Source organism: Pelobates fuscus, chromosome 1, assembly GCF_036172605.1.
Source record: "Pelobates fuscus isolate aPelFus1 chromosome 1, aPelFus1.pri, whole genome shotgun sequence".
NCBI classification, from domain to species: domain Eukaryota; kingdom Metazoa; phylum Chordata; class Amphibia; order Anura; family Pelobatidae; genus Pelobates; species Pelobates fuscus.
The window spans coordinates 484,802,306-484,818,324 of record NC_086317.1 but is presented as its reverse complement, the minus strand read 5'-3'; the positions used below and the strand labels follow the sequence as shown (position 1 = coordinate 484,818,324).

Below are 16,019 nucleotides of genomic sequence, written 5' to 3'. Positions count from 1 at the left end.
CCTTTATGACCGACCGCAAGCACATTTTCATGCCCAAAACAGTTCCATAGATTTGGGCTGTGCGGCCGGTCAATTTTATGCAGAAAAACGACTAAGTCCCATTTGAACGTGCGTTCGAATCTTCGAACGGGACTTAGTCTCTGCAGCTGAAAATTCAGTATGGGAGAAGGTAAGGGTCAGCGCTGTTCATGGAAATGTGTAGCCGATATTAGTTCCATGAATTTGGCTGCACACACCGCTGACCTCGTTCGAATGAACAAAGATGGCCGCCGCCACGTGTTCGTTTGCACGAACTGCGGCCACCCAGCGGTCGGCAATTAACCTGCAGTAACCTTACAGCCTGGTAGGTAAATTGCCTGCACACTTCCACTTCTGGGTGGTCCGCCTGTGGGGTACTTGGTTCAGTAAGCCCCATTTACTGAACCAAGTGGGAGAAAGCCAGGAACACAGTGTATTAAAGGTTTGGGGACACCGTCTTAAAGGGGCATTGTTCAACAAAGTCACAATACGTCCCCAGATGGTTTTTAAAGGGCCATACACACCCAATAAAAGTCCATAAGTTTTTCAGGGGCACAATCTCCCAGGGGCCATAGTCATGAGGAAGGAGGCTGGCAAATAGGCTTCTCCACAACCCAGGGATGCAGGGCAATTTGTCATTTAAAGGGCCAGTTACAAATGGCAGTTTGTAACAGGGGGCTATGACAGTCCCTGGTGGTCAGGTGGCATGGATGTGCAGTGGGGCCGGCAGCAAGCGCTTACTTACCTTTCCAGCAGCTCCTGCAGCTCCCTGTGTAAATCTTGCAGGACTCGCAAGATTTACACAGGGAGCTGAAGGGAGCTGCTGGGAGGTAAGTAAGTGCTTGCTGCCGGCCCCCACTGGACCAGCGGTCCTGTAATGTATATAGCAATATCGATATCTTTATTGGCCGATACTGATATTGCCGAAAATACAGAATATTGGAGGATAATATCGGTAAAACCGATAATCGGTTGTTCCCTACCGCAGAGACCTCCATACTTCCACCTGTTTGTGAGAAAACAGACAAACGGCACACGAACGAGGGGAATCATACGAACCCAGGCAGAGCCCATTTATATTGATTTATTTCGTGGTTTTCACCGCATGAACGGAGACCGACTGCAAGGCCAAAACCTATGGAACTCATTTTGGCTACTACCTTGTGTGCGGTCGGTAAAACGAAGACCTCCAAGAAATTCCTGAACCCCTGAACCGATCTGGGTGATTTTTGAGTATGTTGCTCACCCAGATAATTTATGGGTGTGTCATATTCTTGGGGTACATCTAGAAAACAGGTAAAAAGTTATGTTTCAAATGTACAGTTAATCTCTCAGGCTAAGGGGAGGTGATGTGTGGGATGTAACCAGTCAGTGATTGGAGAATGCCTAATTTTCTGTGGGTGTCTCCCTTCCATGGGAGAATTGCATTAAAGCAGAGTATGTGTCATTAAACATCAGTTCTGCTCCTGATACTGTGTGTCGTCCAGTTATTGGGAAAGGTGATGGGATATTCGTGGATTATTTTATTTACTGCTTATGCTGTTCTTCCTGTGATAATGTACTTGATCCTGAGCAACTCTTGAAATACCAGCGGAGAAAGTCTATGTTAAACTAGCACTCCGCTACAGTGCTACTCCCACCTTTATCTCACACGTTCCAAGTTCCTGCTAACATTCAAGAGTGTTCCTCTGACCTCTGGGACTTTACACCACAGAGTCTAGTTTTTTCCTTAGATTGAAGGAACTCCTCTCCTATACATTATACATATAGGGACTTGAGCATTTGCTCACAACCAGACATACTGGCACCAGGGGTGTGTATGTGCTCAGCCACAGATTTTTATGGTTCTTACTATCACTGCAGACTTACACTGAAGATGCTCAGGCAAATAGTCATAAGGTGTCAAGTTGCTGTGGTAGCTCCTTTATTGTACATTCATTTTGCACTAATTTTACCACATGACAGGAGGCTTCATATTTTGCATTAACTCTCTTTACTAACTCCAAATAGCAGTAAAGAAAAGGAGTGAAAACATTAACCAATCAAAAAATAGTAGGAGGTATAGTATTCACAGTGATGAGGCTCCTCCCCCTCTTTCTTTACTGCTCCATCAGCAGACAGGTCAGAGTTTCAGGCTCTTCCCTTTTATTTAGATTGTATTCTCTATGTTATATGCTAATTTTCGATTTCCTTATTCTGTTTTCTTCTGGGAATCTTCTCCCTTCTATCCTGGGGGTTTTTTCCCCTTTCATTTTAAGTTTATTTTCGTTATTTACGTTTATATGTGTATATGTGTTAGACTTTCCCCTCAGGATACCTCCGTTTTTCATTCCTCGTTTTTCGCTGTCTCCCCAGCTTGTTTCTCCCTCAGGGTAACGCTCACCCTGTTCCCTAGCACTCCCTCGCGGCTCACCAGCCGCATTCTGTTCGCCGACACGCCGGGAAACTTCTCTCCCGGTTTTTGTTCCGGCGGCCATCTTGGATCTCGCGTCTCGCGAGATTCACGGCCGCCATTTTGGGAGTTCCTCGATCTCCGCAGTGTCGGCCTGCAGAGCTCATCCAGTAGTCGATATCCTTTCTTCAGCTCTCCTTTGTTGTTCAAGCAGGGGTCACAGACGTTTTCTGTAGGATAAAGAGGCTGCTGGCCCTTCCTCAGTGGTGAGTCCACTGTTATTATTATTCCTATTCCTACTCACTGACCGGGTGGATTTTGTGCCACCATCTATTACAACAGGGTGAAGCCCTTAATGCACTGCTGCCATCAGGTGGATTTCGTGCCACCTACATATATGTATATGCTACAGGGGCATCCCAACCCCATATTGATGTCATTTTAAGGTGGATTTCGTGCCATCCTCTCAGTTATTATACATATATTTCTGGGTGCGGCCCAGCAAGAAAACCCAATTTACCCTGCTGGGGTTTCGAGTATTGGTACTTGTACCTACACTACATCACACCCTGCTGGGGTGTTACTACCGATCTTATTACTCTTTTGAGTGCATATTATATCTACTGACCCCTAGCCCATCTACCCTGTGCCAACACCATAACCACTATGGAAACATCTCAAACACCTGCGGACTTCCAGTCCATGATTGCAGAAGCCATCTCCACCTCTATGGAGAAAGCACTGTCCAGAGTCATGTCGGCATCTACCGACAAACCCAAAAAGGCCACGCTCACGCTACCTCAAGACGAGGACTCTGAGGCCTCAGAGTCACACGTACTGGCAGACCCTCGCCCCGCCAAACGCCACTGGAAAGGTGAGAAAGCGGGCGATACTCCAGCTAAGGGTAAAGCACCCAAACGCCATAGACCAGCCCCACCCACACCTGCCCACTACTCCTCGGATGAGGGGGAAGAACACTCACATTCTATGGCCGTACTAGACGAGTGGCAGGCCGCGGACTCTGATCCGCAAGATGACAATTGGGACTCGGACTCCGGCTCCCATACGGGCCTCTTACGAGGCACCTTCCTAGATCACAGTCAGCTACCAGACGACCTCGCTCCTACCCAGGAAGACGAGGCCATCCTAGACCCCACAGGGCAACGTCTTTTTGACCCTCGCAATATCCGCCACCCACGCTCCGGGGACTGGACACCCCCCGACCACCTCTCCCAATTTATGCACCGCTGGCTTCGCAAACCACTGGATAAAACGGTGCGCAACCGTCTACGCTCGGAATGCCCACGTCCCTCACTTCCCGACCATGTTACTCAAACCCCGGAGTTTGACCAGGTGATGAACACCTTTATGTCCCGAGGTGGCCGAGACCCCCGACGGGGCGTGGAGAAGGGATTCCACGGGGTCCAAGACAAACTGCTGGACGCCATCGGCCCGCTCTCCCGCATACTATACCTAGCAGACGATGCTTTCACTAGGGCCGATCAATTTGACTCTAGCATGGTCAAAGAATGGGCACATGACATCAGAGAATGGGCACAAAGGTGCTTCTGTTTCGTTGGCAATACCAACGTAGCACTCTCCTCTGAGAGGCGCAAGGCAGCTTTACTCCGTATTGACGGAAAACTGGTGGAATTGGGCACCAAAGAACTGGGACCGTTGGCACAGGGCAAACTATTTGGGGAACCCTTCTTAAAAGAGCTGAACAAGCATGTCAATATTTTTACGTCCCTGAATAAGGCTCAGACATCCATGAAGCGAGTCTTCAGAGGTTACCCCAGTCGGGGTGTTTTTGGACGGGCTGGCCGCTACAGGGGCCGCGCAGCCAGCCGATTCTGGCCTTCTGGCCCCCGGTCATACAGACCACAGCCCTTCTACTCAGAAGTGGGCTCCAGACCTCCATTCTCCTATACCCGAGGAGCAGACCGAGGCAGAGGACCTCGTAGCCGAGGCAGCGCACGTTTCCCCACACAGTGGCGGTCATCCGCTGCCACACCATTCCCCTCCGCACCCTAGCTCGGATAGTGGGCCTACTGTCCGCTTCGATTCAGGCGATCTTCCCAGGCCCACTACACTACAGGGCGATGCAACATCTCAAGGCCTCCTTTCTTCGCCAGAACCCTTCCTACGACCAGAACATTCCGGTAACGGAAGAAATCAAGGAAGAACTCGGATGGTGGTTGGACAGCATGGAGGCTTGGAACGGCCGAGCCATCTTCGGGAATTCTCCCGACATCATTCTGGAATCAGACGCCAGCCTTTGGGGCTGGGGCGCCACAGGCGAGGGCGGATCGACAGGAGGCACTTGGACTTCACGAGAAACCAACCTCCACATAAACTGCTTAGAACTCCTGGCTGGGTCGTTTGCGATCCGCAGCTTGGCAAAAGACCGCACGGACTGCTGCATCCTCCTCCGGATGGACAACGTCTCAGCGGTCCGCTACATCAATCGCCTGGGAGGAGCACGATCCAGGCTCCTATCAAAAATCACGAAGGACATCTTCGAATTTTGCCTACCCCGGAGAATCTCCCTGGTGGCAGAATACCTCCCGGGAGACACGAACCTGACAGCGGACTGGTTCTCACGCCACTGGCGGGACAACAGCGACTGGAGACTGGACCCAGCGATCTTCCAACGTCTTTCGGCCAGGAGGGGTCCCCTCCACCTAGACCTCTTTGCTTCACGCAACAACAGGCAGACAGACGAGTACTTCAGCTGGCTCCCAGATCCAGGGAGCAAGGCAGTAGATGCGTTTCTACAACCCTGGCCACCCACGGGGGCATATGCCTTTCCCCCATTCGCCATGGTGGCGAGGACGATGCAATACCTGAAGACCCAACGCGGGTCCCTGATCCTCATCTCACCCCTATGGCCGGGCCAACCATGGTTTCCGGATCTTCTGGCAGCAGCCTACAAGGATCCTCTCCTCATACCGTCCTACCCGACACTCCTTACGGATCCCAAAGGGAACCAACACCCGCTCATCCTGGAAGGCCGTCTCACGCTGATGGCTTGGACACTTTCAGGGGAGCCTGGCAAGCCGAAGACTTATCGCAAACGTCTCGAGACCTCCTCTGGGACTCATGGGCACCAGGAACCAGACGATGTTACCTATCAGCATGGAACTCCTGGTCTACTTGGTGCAGTGAACGGAATTTCGATCCCTTTACGGCACCTATAACAGCCATTTTGAATTTCCTCTCGCACCTCTTCTCCACGGGCCGATCTTATCGATCCCTCAACGTCATACGATCCGCTATTTCGGCAGCCCACGTTCCGACCCAGGGGATCCCCGTTGGAAAAGACCCACTGGTATGCCGTCTTCTCAGAGGCATCAGACTACAGAGGCCTCCAAAACCTAAATACTCCCGACTATGGGATGTCGAGATCGTTCTACAATTCATTAGGGACTGGCCGGACAACAACAGACTTTCGCTCCGACAGCTATCAGCTAAACTGACACTTCTACTTTGTTTGGTCTCATTCCGCAGAGTCTCGGACGTACGAGCATTCGACATCGATGCCTTTTCGGTCTCCCCAGAGGGAGTTACCTTCCAAATTTCACGCCGTACGAAATCCGATTCCACATCGGTCTTCTACCCTTTTTTCCCTACAGAGCCGCTTCTCTGCGTGGTGTCCACCCTGCATCGATACGTGGAAGTCACATCCCGATTGCGGGTCTCACCTTCGGGCCAACTCTTGGTATCCTACGTTAGACCTCACGTACCAGTCTCTACCACCACCTTGGCCAGGTGGGTAAGATGGATTCTATCTCTGGCGGGCATAGAGGAGACCTTCGGAGCCCACTCCGTCCGGGGTGCGGCGGCCTCATCAGCCTTCACCGCAGGCGCGTCCCTGGCAGACATCCTACGAGCCGCAGATTGGTCACGAGAATCAACTTTTCGGACCTTCTATTTCCGCCCGAACCCGGGGGCAACCACGTCTCTCCTGTTTCAGCGTTAAAAATGCAAAATATGAAGCCTCCTGTCATGTGGTAAAATTGAAGATTATGCTAGCGCTAGTGTACCTATAATCTTAATTTTAATAATGACAGGAGGCGAGTATTTTCCCACCCTCCACACCCTCGAGGAAGGAGATCCTATGTAAGTATACCTATACTCTGAAGGATGTGATCTCATGTAAGTATACCTATACTCTGTATATTCCTTCCTTTTGCTCTGTCTCCTTACTCAGCTATCTTAATCAGATTTGTACCTTGTTTAGATACAGCTTTGTTTTCTAATCACCGTCATACTTAGACTAGTTTTAAAAAATTGTTAGTGGAATCTGTGTTGGGTTTATTACATCACTGCAACCAGTTACCAGACCGGTTCCTAACCTTCTTCACGCTCTTTTCCAGCATAACTTCAAGACGTTACAGCTTACGTTCAGGATGGACATGTTTGGACCTTCCTTCAACTGCCAGGAATTCGTATTTGGGAATGTCACCCGTTGTTACACGTTTGGACCATCCTCTAACTTCTAGGACTTCGCACTTTGGAAAGTCACCCGTTGGTGCATGTTTCAAGACTTTTCTCCGTTTCTTTGAATATTTTATGTGTCTTTGATGTCGCTTGGAAAGAGGGGGAGGAGCCTCATCACTGTGAATACTATACCTCCTACTATTTTTTGATTGGTTAATGTTTTCACTCCTTTTCTTTACTGCTATTTGGAGTTAGTAAAGAGAGTTAATGCAAAATACTCGCCTCCTGTCATTATTAAAATTAAGATTATAGGTACACTAGCGCTAGCATAATCTTCAATTTCATTCAAACATTATGGAATTATGCTAGAGTTTTATTTACATGCAATTAAAATTTAGTTGTTTAGTTAGTAAACATTGAGTGCTGCATATAGCTTATCGTTCAGTGTGGGGCCACTGATTCTGTCCCTAGCTGACAAGAGGAGCCCCCGATATCAAGTTATAGCTAGAATTTGCCTGTTACCAGCACGGAAAAAGTCCCTGCTTGTGAAATACCACATCCACGATGAAATAATTCTGTCATGTGTCCTTAATGGGTTTAAGAATTACTGTGATAAAATGAAGAAGAAAAAAAAAACCTAAAAATTAGGTTTCTGAACACTATTCATTTACCAAGAATTTTTATTTTATTTTATAACAAGTGTATAATAAAACCATTTATAAAACTGATACACTATAAAGGATAAGTACCAATACCAAGTATATCATATGTAAATGTAAAAATAGTGATATTTACTATTTACAGTGTCAATAATACGTAAATAGAATTTGAATTACAGCTTAGGGATGTCTCACATGCTCAACACAAAATGTTCTACTCCCATGTTAATCCATCAATGCCTCATAAAACCTTAGCATTGATTATTACAATTCTCACATTTAGAACATCACAAAATGTGTCTTTTGTGTGAGTTCTCAGCCAATATGATGTGATTGCTTGTGAAAATATTTCCCACATTCGGAACATGAGAATGATTTTTCATCTGTGTAAATCCACTTATGAACAACAAGATTTAAATTACAGACAAAACATTTCCCACATTCAGAAAGGTTTTTTTCCTGTGTGAATTCTATGATGTTTCAGAAGATGTGATATTACAACAAAACATTTCACGCATTCAGAACATTAAAAATGCTTTTCTATATGTGAGTTCTCCGATGTCTCCCAAGAACTGGTTTAGTGACAAAACATTTCCCACATTCAGAACATGAGAAAGGTTTTTCTCCTGTGTGAGTCCTCCTATGAACAACAAGGTTTGAGTTCTCAACAAAACATTTTCCACATTCAGAACATGAGAATGTTTTTTCTCCTGTGTGAGTCTTTTTATGTGCCACAAGATGTGATTTAGTGTAATAACATTTCCCACATTCAGAACATGAGAATGTTTTTTCTCCTGTGTGAGTTCGCCCATGTGCAACACTGTTCTTTAGAAACAAAACATTTCCCACATTCAGAACATGAAAATGGTTTTTCTCCTGTGTGAAGTCGCCAATGTGCAACACACTTTGCTTTAGAGACAAAACATTTCCCACATTCAGAACATGAGAACGGTTTCTCTCCTGTGTGAGTTCTCTTGTGCAAAAGAAGATATAGAGAGATTCTAAAACATTTCCCACATTCAGAACATATGAAAGGTTTCTCTCCTGTGTGACTTCTATGATGTTTCACAAGTTCTGATTTAGCAACAAAACATTTCCCACATTCAGGACATGCGAAAGGTTTTTCTCCCGTGTGAGTTCTCTGATGTATCGCCAGATCTGTTTTACAGAGAAAACATTTCCCACATTCAGAACATGAGAAAGGTTTTTCTCCAGTGTGAATTCTCTGATGTTTCACAAGATATGAGTTATAAGGAAAACATTTTCCACATTCAGAACATGAGAAAGGTTTTGTGTTTTTATTTGCTATCTCATTTGTAGACATATATGATGCAGAGGGAGTCCTTGATTTTTGAGAGGTGAAGTCTTTGGTCCTTTTATAAAAAGATTCATTCATAGTCTTGCCTAGTGTACTTCTGTTCTTGTCATGTCCTTCAAGATAACTTCTGCTGACTGAACAACCTGAAAGGAATGTAGCAGTAGTTAAAGAAAAGTGGCTCCTGTAAATTACGGAGAGAAAAACAAGTAGCAAGAGAGGTGAGAACGGACAACAGCTCAATTAGCCTGGCCTTCGGTGGGTCCCCACTCAGATCTCAAGCTGGTTTTAGCTCAAGTTGTGCAATCACAGAGAGAACATATCAGACTGGTTCCACCCATATGGGCAGTCCATATCCGAAATGTCAGCAAGTTCCCTCTGCAAAAGAGATACGGCAACTCCAGACGATCATTTCCACCTTGTAAGGTATCATCAGTGAGGTATAGCCAATATCAGATCAGAAATGTGACTATGAAGAGACATGGTGATTGAGAAAGACCTTACAAATATCTTGTGAGCTTTAATTATATGCACTTTTACATGCATTTACTTTGCAAAAAAAGTCCTTTACAAAAAGCACACCTACATTTATACTTAAAGGGACACTCAAGTGCCAGGAAAACAAACCGTTTTCCTGGCACTGCAGGTCCCCTCTCCCTCCCACCCCCTCATCCCAAGTTGCTGAAGGGGTTAAAACCCCTTCAGTGACTCACCTGTATCCAGCGGCGATGTCCCTCGGCGCTGGTTCAGGGTCCGCCCACACTCCTCCCCCGCCGTCATCTGGTGGGGGAGACCTATTGCGCATGCACTAAGGGGTTAATACGTTTCTATTTTGCCTTTAGTATGTATTTTCTATAAAAAAAACTGTATTTTCACCTTTTTTACAAATTTTTCAGACACTGAAATATTGGAAGATAAAAGAGATACTGTTTCTTGTTTATAGCATTTCACTTCTCCATTATCTCTATAAAAGAATGAATGAATAAATGGGGAAGGGAGGAATGTATACATTTGTAAAATGTTAAAGGAACACTATAGTCACCTAAATTACTTTAGCTAAATAAAGCCGTTTTAGTGTATAGATCATTCCCCTGCAATTTCACTGCTCAATTCTCTGCCATTTAGGAGTTAAATCACTTTGTTTCTGTTTATGCAGCCCTAGCCACACCTCCCCTGGCTATGATTGACAGAGCCTGCATGAAAAAAAAACTGGTTTCACTTTCAAACAGATGTAATTTACCTTAAATAATTGTATCTCAATCTCTAAATTGAACTTTAATCACATACAGGAGGTTCTTGCAGGGTCTAGCAAGCTATTAACATAGCAGGGGATAAGAAAATCTTAATTAAACAGAACTTGCAATAAAGAAAGCCTAAATAGGGCTCTCTTTACAGGAAGTGTTTATGGAAGGCCGTGCAAGTCACATGCAGGGAGGTGTGACTAGGGTTCATAAACAAAGGGATTTAACTCCTAAATGGCAGAGGATTGAGCAGTGAGGCTGCAGGGGCATGTTCTATACACCAAAACTGCTTCATTAAGCTAAAGTTGTTCAGGTGACTATATTGTCCCTTTTAGGTTTGTACTTCAAAATACACACAAAATTGCTATTATATATCTTTGTGCTAGCTATGCATCACATATTTCAAATATATATTATGCTAATATTTTTTCAAACATTTTCAGTACTTGAAAGGAAAGGGTTAAACCAACATATAACTGCAAGTTGAATCCCTTAATGACACAGCTTCAGAAACTTGTCAGCTGTATTCCTGGCACTAAAATCCCTCTGCCTCTTCCCTCCCTTGTGCCCCCCACCCTTGCGGTGAATAAATGGTTAAAAACCCTTGAAATCTGGATTTCAAGATCAGAGACAACATGGATTTACTTCAGGGAGATCATGCCAAACTAATCGTATTGCTTTTTTTGATTGGGTAACCAAATAATAGATCAGGGTGGAGCAGCAGACATTGCTTACCTAGATTTCAGTAAGGCTTTTGACACTGTTGCACATAGAAGGCTTATCAATAAACTGCAATCTTTAAGTTTGGATTCCAATATTGTTGAATGGGTAAGGCAGTGGCTGAGTGACAGGCAACGGAGGGTTGTAGTCAATGGAGTATATTCGAAGCATGTGCTTGTCACCAGTGGAGTACCTCAGGGATCTGAACTTGGACCCATTCTCTTTAATGTTTTTATTACGGATATTGCAGAAGGTCTTGATGGTAAGGTTTGTATTTTTGCTGATGATACGAAGATATGTAACAGGGTTGATGTTCCATGAGGGATAAGCCAAATGGCAAATGATTTAGGTAAACTAGAAAAATGATCAGAGTTGTGGCAACTGACATTTAATGTGGATAGGTGCAAGATAATGCATCTTGGATGTAAAAACCCAAGGGCAGAGTACAGAATATTTGATAGAGTCCTAACCTCAACATCTGAGGAAAGTGATTTAGGGGTGATTATTTCTGATGACTTAAAGGTAGGCAGGCAATGTAATAGAGCAGCAGGAAATGCTAGCAGAATGCTTGGTTGTATAGGGAGAGGTATTAGCAGTAGAAAGAGGGAAGTGCTCATGTGTGATAATAATATTTCATATTAATTAAGTATGATTGATTGATCACTATTGAGCAACTAAAACATTTATAGATAGTTAAGATGACACCGGTAAGCATATAAGCACACATAGCACGTATTACTAGATGCAGGCTTGAAGGCCACAATTACTAGATGCAGGCTTGAAGGCCTTATGCCACAGCTATTAAGAGCTGACACAGCACTACACCTGTTTACTAAGCTGACACAGCACTATAAGCTGACACAGCATTTCAGCAGTTTGAGAAACTTATGTTGCCAACAAAAACTTATGTTGCCATCTCTAGAACAGTACAAAGAAAGCTTGTAGATAAGCGATAATTAACCGCACAAGACTTGGCATAAGTTCTGGTGGTCCTGAACAGTCTGGCCAACTGCCAGGTCCATCCAGCTGCTTGTATCAAGGTCTTTTGCTGGGCTGCACTGATAAGGAACTACTGTCTGTCCTTGAAGACAGGTATATAAGACTAAGAGAATCTTGCGCTCACTTGGAGAACTACCCACCTGTAATGCGGACGCATGTTACTGGTTTCTGCTGTTCCCAGAAGAGAGGATCTCTCAGAGTGACTGCCTGAGTTCTCCCCAGTCATGTGTGGCAAGGAGACAACCAAGCTTCTCTAATGGTGATGTATACTTAAGCTGATATATCTAGATACTAAGCTGTTTGAAGTAAATGCATGCAACTACTTAAATGAGAGTAAAGCTTACTTTGCTTAGATCCCTTTGTGGATAATAAAGTGTAGTGTGAATTCTTATATTCAACTTGGTCTTTGTGTGATTTCTCTTTCCTATAACTCAATATACTCTATCCGAACTGGGTTGTGTGCCCGCCAATATCGCTATAAACCTCATTAGGTATTGATTATTACTTTTTGGATATTGGTGCTTCATGAATTTAATGATTAGGCACAACACTCATGCCATTGTACAGAACACTGGTGAGACCTCACTTGGAGTATTGTACACATTACGGGAGACCGTATCTTCAGAAGGATATTGATACTTTAGAGAGAGTTAAGAGAAGGGCTACTAAACTGGTTCATGGATTGCAGGATAAAACTTACAAGGAAAGGTTAAAGGATCTTAACATGTATAGCTTGGAGGAAAGACGAGACAGGGGGGATATGATAGAAACATTTAAATACATAAAATGAATCAACACAGTAAAGGAGGAGACTATTTTTAAAATAAGAAAAACTACCACACCAATAGGACATACAGGGAGTGCAGAATTATTAGGCAAGTTGTATTTTTGAGGATTAATTTTATTATTGAACAACAACCATGTTCTCAATGAACCAAAAAACTCATTAATATCAAAGCTAAATATTTTTGGAAGTAGTTTTTAGTTTGTTTTTAGTTATAGCTATTTTAGGGGGATATCTGTGTGTGCAGGTGACTATTACTGTGCATAATTATTAGGCAACTTAACAAAAAACAAATATATACCCATTTCAATTATTTATTTTTACCAGTGAAACCAATATAACATCTCAACATTCACAAATATACATTTCTGACATTCAAAAACATAACAAAAACAAATCAGTGACCAATATAGCCACCTTTCTTTGCAAGGACACTCAAAAGCCTGCCATCCATGGATTCTGTCAGTGTTTTGATCTGTTCACCATCAACATTGCGTGCAGCAGCAACCACAGCCTCCCAGACACTGTTCAGAGAGGTGTACTGTTTTCCCTCCTTGTAAATCTCACATTTGATGATGGACCACAGGTTCTCAATGGGGTTCAGATCAGGTGAACAAGGAGGCCATGTCATTAGATTTTCTTCTTTTATACCCTTTCTTGCCAGCCACGCTGTGGAGTACTTGGACGCGTGTGATGGAGCATTGTCCTGCATGAAAATCATGTTTTTCTTGAAGGATGCAGACTTCTTCCTGTACCACTGCTTGAAGAAGGTGTCTTCCAGAAACTGGGAGTTGAGCTTGACTCCATCCTCAACCCGAAAAGGCCCCACAAGCTCATCTTTGATGATACCAGCCCAAACCAGTACTCCACCTCCACCTTGCTGACGCCTGAGTCGGACTTGAGCTCTCTGCCCTTTACCAATCCATCCATCTGGCCCATCAAGACTCACTCTCATTTCATCAGTCCATAAAACCTTAGAAAAATCAGTCTTGAGATATTTCTTGGCCCAGTCTTGACGTTTCAGCTTGTGTGTCTTGTTCAGTGGTGGTCGTCTTTCAGCCTTTCTTACCTTGGCCATGTCTCTGAGTATTGCACACCTTGTGCTTTCGGGCACTCCAGTGATGTTGCAGCTCTGAAATATGGCCAAACTGGTGGCAAGTGGCATCTTGGCAGCTGCACGCTTGACTTTTCTCAGTTCATGGGCAGTTATTTTGCGCCTTGGTTTCTCCACACGCTTCTTGCGACCCTGTTGACTATTTTGAATGAAACGCTTGATTGTTCGATGATCACGCTTCAGAAGCTTTGCAATTTTAAGAGTGCTGCATCCCTCTGCAAGATATCTCACTATTTTTAACTCTTCTGAGCCTGTCAAGTCCTTCTTTTGACCAATTTTGCCAAAGGAAAGGAGGTTGCCTAATAATTATGCACACCTGATATAGGGTGTTGATGTCATTAGACCACACCCCTTCTCATTACAGAGATGAACATCACCTAATATGCTTAATTGGTAGTAGGCTTTCGAGCCTATACAGCTTGGAGTAAGACAACATGCATAAAGAGGATGATGTGGTCAAAATACTCATTTGCCTAATAATTCTGCACGCAGTGTAGTCTTAAATCAGAAGGGCAAAGGTTTAAAAATAATATCAGGAAGTATTACTTTACTGAGAGGGTAGTGGATGCATGGAATAGCCTCCCAGCTGAAGTGGTAGAGGTTAACACAATAAAGGAGTTTAAGCATGCGTGGGATAGGCATAAGGCTATCCTAACTATAAGATAAGGCCAGGGACTAATGAAAGTATTTAGAAAATTGGGCAGACTAGATGGGCGAATGGTTCTTATCTGCCGTCACATTCTATGTGTCTATGTATTCTAGTTTCTTCTACAATGTTATAGAGTATTTTCTTTATCATAGTTTTTATCTGTGACATATATGATTTGTTTCGGTAATTTGTCTCGGGTTCATCATAATTTTTTTTTTTTATTGGAGAGCAGTTTCTTTTCAGGCGTAGGAATTGGCTTTTGTAGATACTAGTAAGCCGATTCTATGCAAGAAATCCAGTACAGCTTAGTGCAGTGGTTATGATGCCAAGAGTCTCTGGGTTCTGACCCCAACAAAACCAGGCTCTCGCCAGCACCTAGAGACCAACCTCTTTTTTATACATTATTAATCTCAGTTCCATACACTCTGAAAACCAAAGACAGAGAGTACTTGGAGATAGATTAGCTCCCCAAAGAGTCCTGTGGTCTATCCATATACAAGGATTTAATAACACTGTTGCTCTAATTCCAGTTATAGCACACAGCATTTCATACTGACTGTGCTTCTGCTCTTGTAAATGTAGCCCCTAAAGTTAGTGCTAGGGGCAAGTGTTGTCTGTGATTAGCAGCGGCACAGTTATGTTTAGCTGTAAGTTAGGGAATTTAGGGCAAGTGTTGTGAGGCACTTTCTTAAAATGTGGACTGTAACTCCCATAGTCACTTGGCATCTGCACTGTGTATGTTCTGTACAAGATCCTGCCCAATAAAGGGCAAAGTTATAATCTATGATGTCACAGAGTAGGGGGTGGTAAAACAAACTAATTAAAGGGACACTATAGTCACCAAGACATTTTTAGCTTTCTGAAGAAGTTTTGACGAACAGATCATGCCTCTGCAGACTTACTGCTCAATGTGCTGCTATTTAGAAGTTAAATCGCTTTGTTTATGCAGCCCTAGTCACACCTCCCTGCATGTGACTTGCACAGCCTTCCTAGACACTTCCTGTAAAGAGTCATCGAATGTTTACACTTCCTTTATTGCAAATTATGTTTCATTTGGAATTATTTATTCTTCGATGGCAATAGCTTGGTAAATCCTGCAGGATCCTCCTCTAAGTAATTAAAGTACAGAGCAGGAGATAAAAACTTTTTAAAGTAAGTTACATCCGATTGAAAATGAAACCATTTTTTTCACACATGCTGAATGAGTCACAGCCAGGGGAGTAGATCGTGCAGGAGCATGATCTACATACAAAAGATGCTTTATTAAGCCATGTTGTTTTAGGGACTATAGTGTATATTTGCAAATTACAGCAGCTGCAATAAATCATATGACCGGTGTATCCTTTTAAGCTGCGAACAAGGCAAAACAGTCTGTCTGAGGCATAATGAGTAACTAAACATTGCAACTTCTTATCACACTGCGCTGTATGCAGAGATTCCCAATAATCCAGTTCCCCTGCTGAGGTCAAGAAGTTGAACAAACCTAGAAAAAAGAAGCCACAAGATCCCTGACCTAAAATAGAGCACAACACCACCTACATGTTAATTACTAACCTGGGCCAGTATTCAAAAGACTATCCTGCAGAGGATTCCTCACATACGGCTCTTCCCCTCGCTCAATCACTGATATAACCAAAGGCGTCTGTGACGAAACCAATCTCGCCACATTGTATTGGAGGAGCCTG

At 43.9% G+C, this 16,019-nt stretch overlaps 2 protein-coding genes across 3 annotated transcripts in view; both read right to left on the bottom strand.

The window, feature by feature from the left end:
- LOC134573014 (gastrula zinc finger protein XlCGF26.1-like) overlaps positions 1–16,019 on the bottom strand; it is a 430,963-nt gene that overhangs the window by 72,056 nt on the left and 342,888 nt on the right. The window lies entirely within an intron of this gene.
- LOC134573096 (gastrula zinc finger protein XlCGF71.1-like) lies at positions 7,836–15,888 on the bottom strand. The gene is made up of 2 exons (XM_063432560.1): positions 15,874–15,888; positions 7,836–8,973 (listed from the first exon to the last, which is right to left on the bottom strand). The coding sequence occupies exon 2, from the start codon at positions 8,906–8,908 to the stop codon at positions 8,282–8,284; it is 627 nt and encodes a 208-aa protein (XP_063288630.1). The 5' UTR covers positions 8,909–8,973; positions 15,874–15,888; the 3' UTR covers positions 7,836–8,281.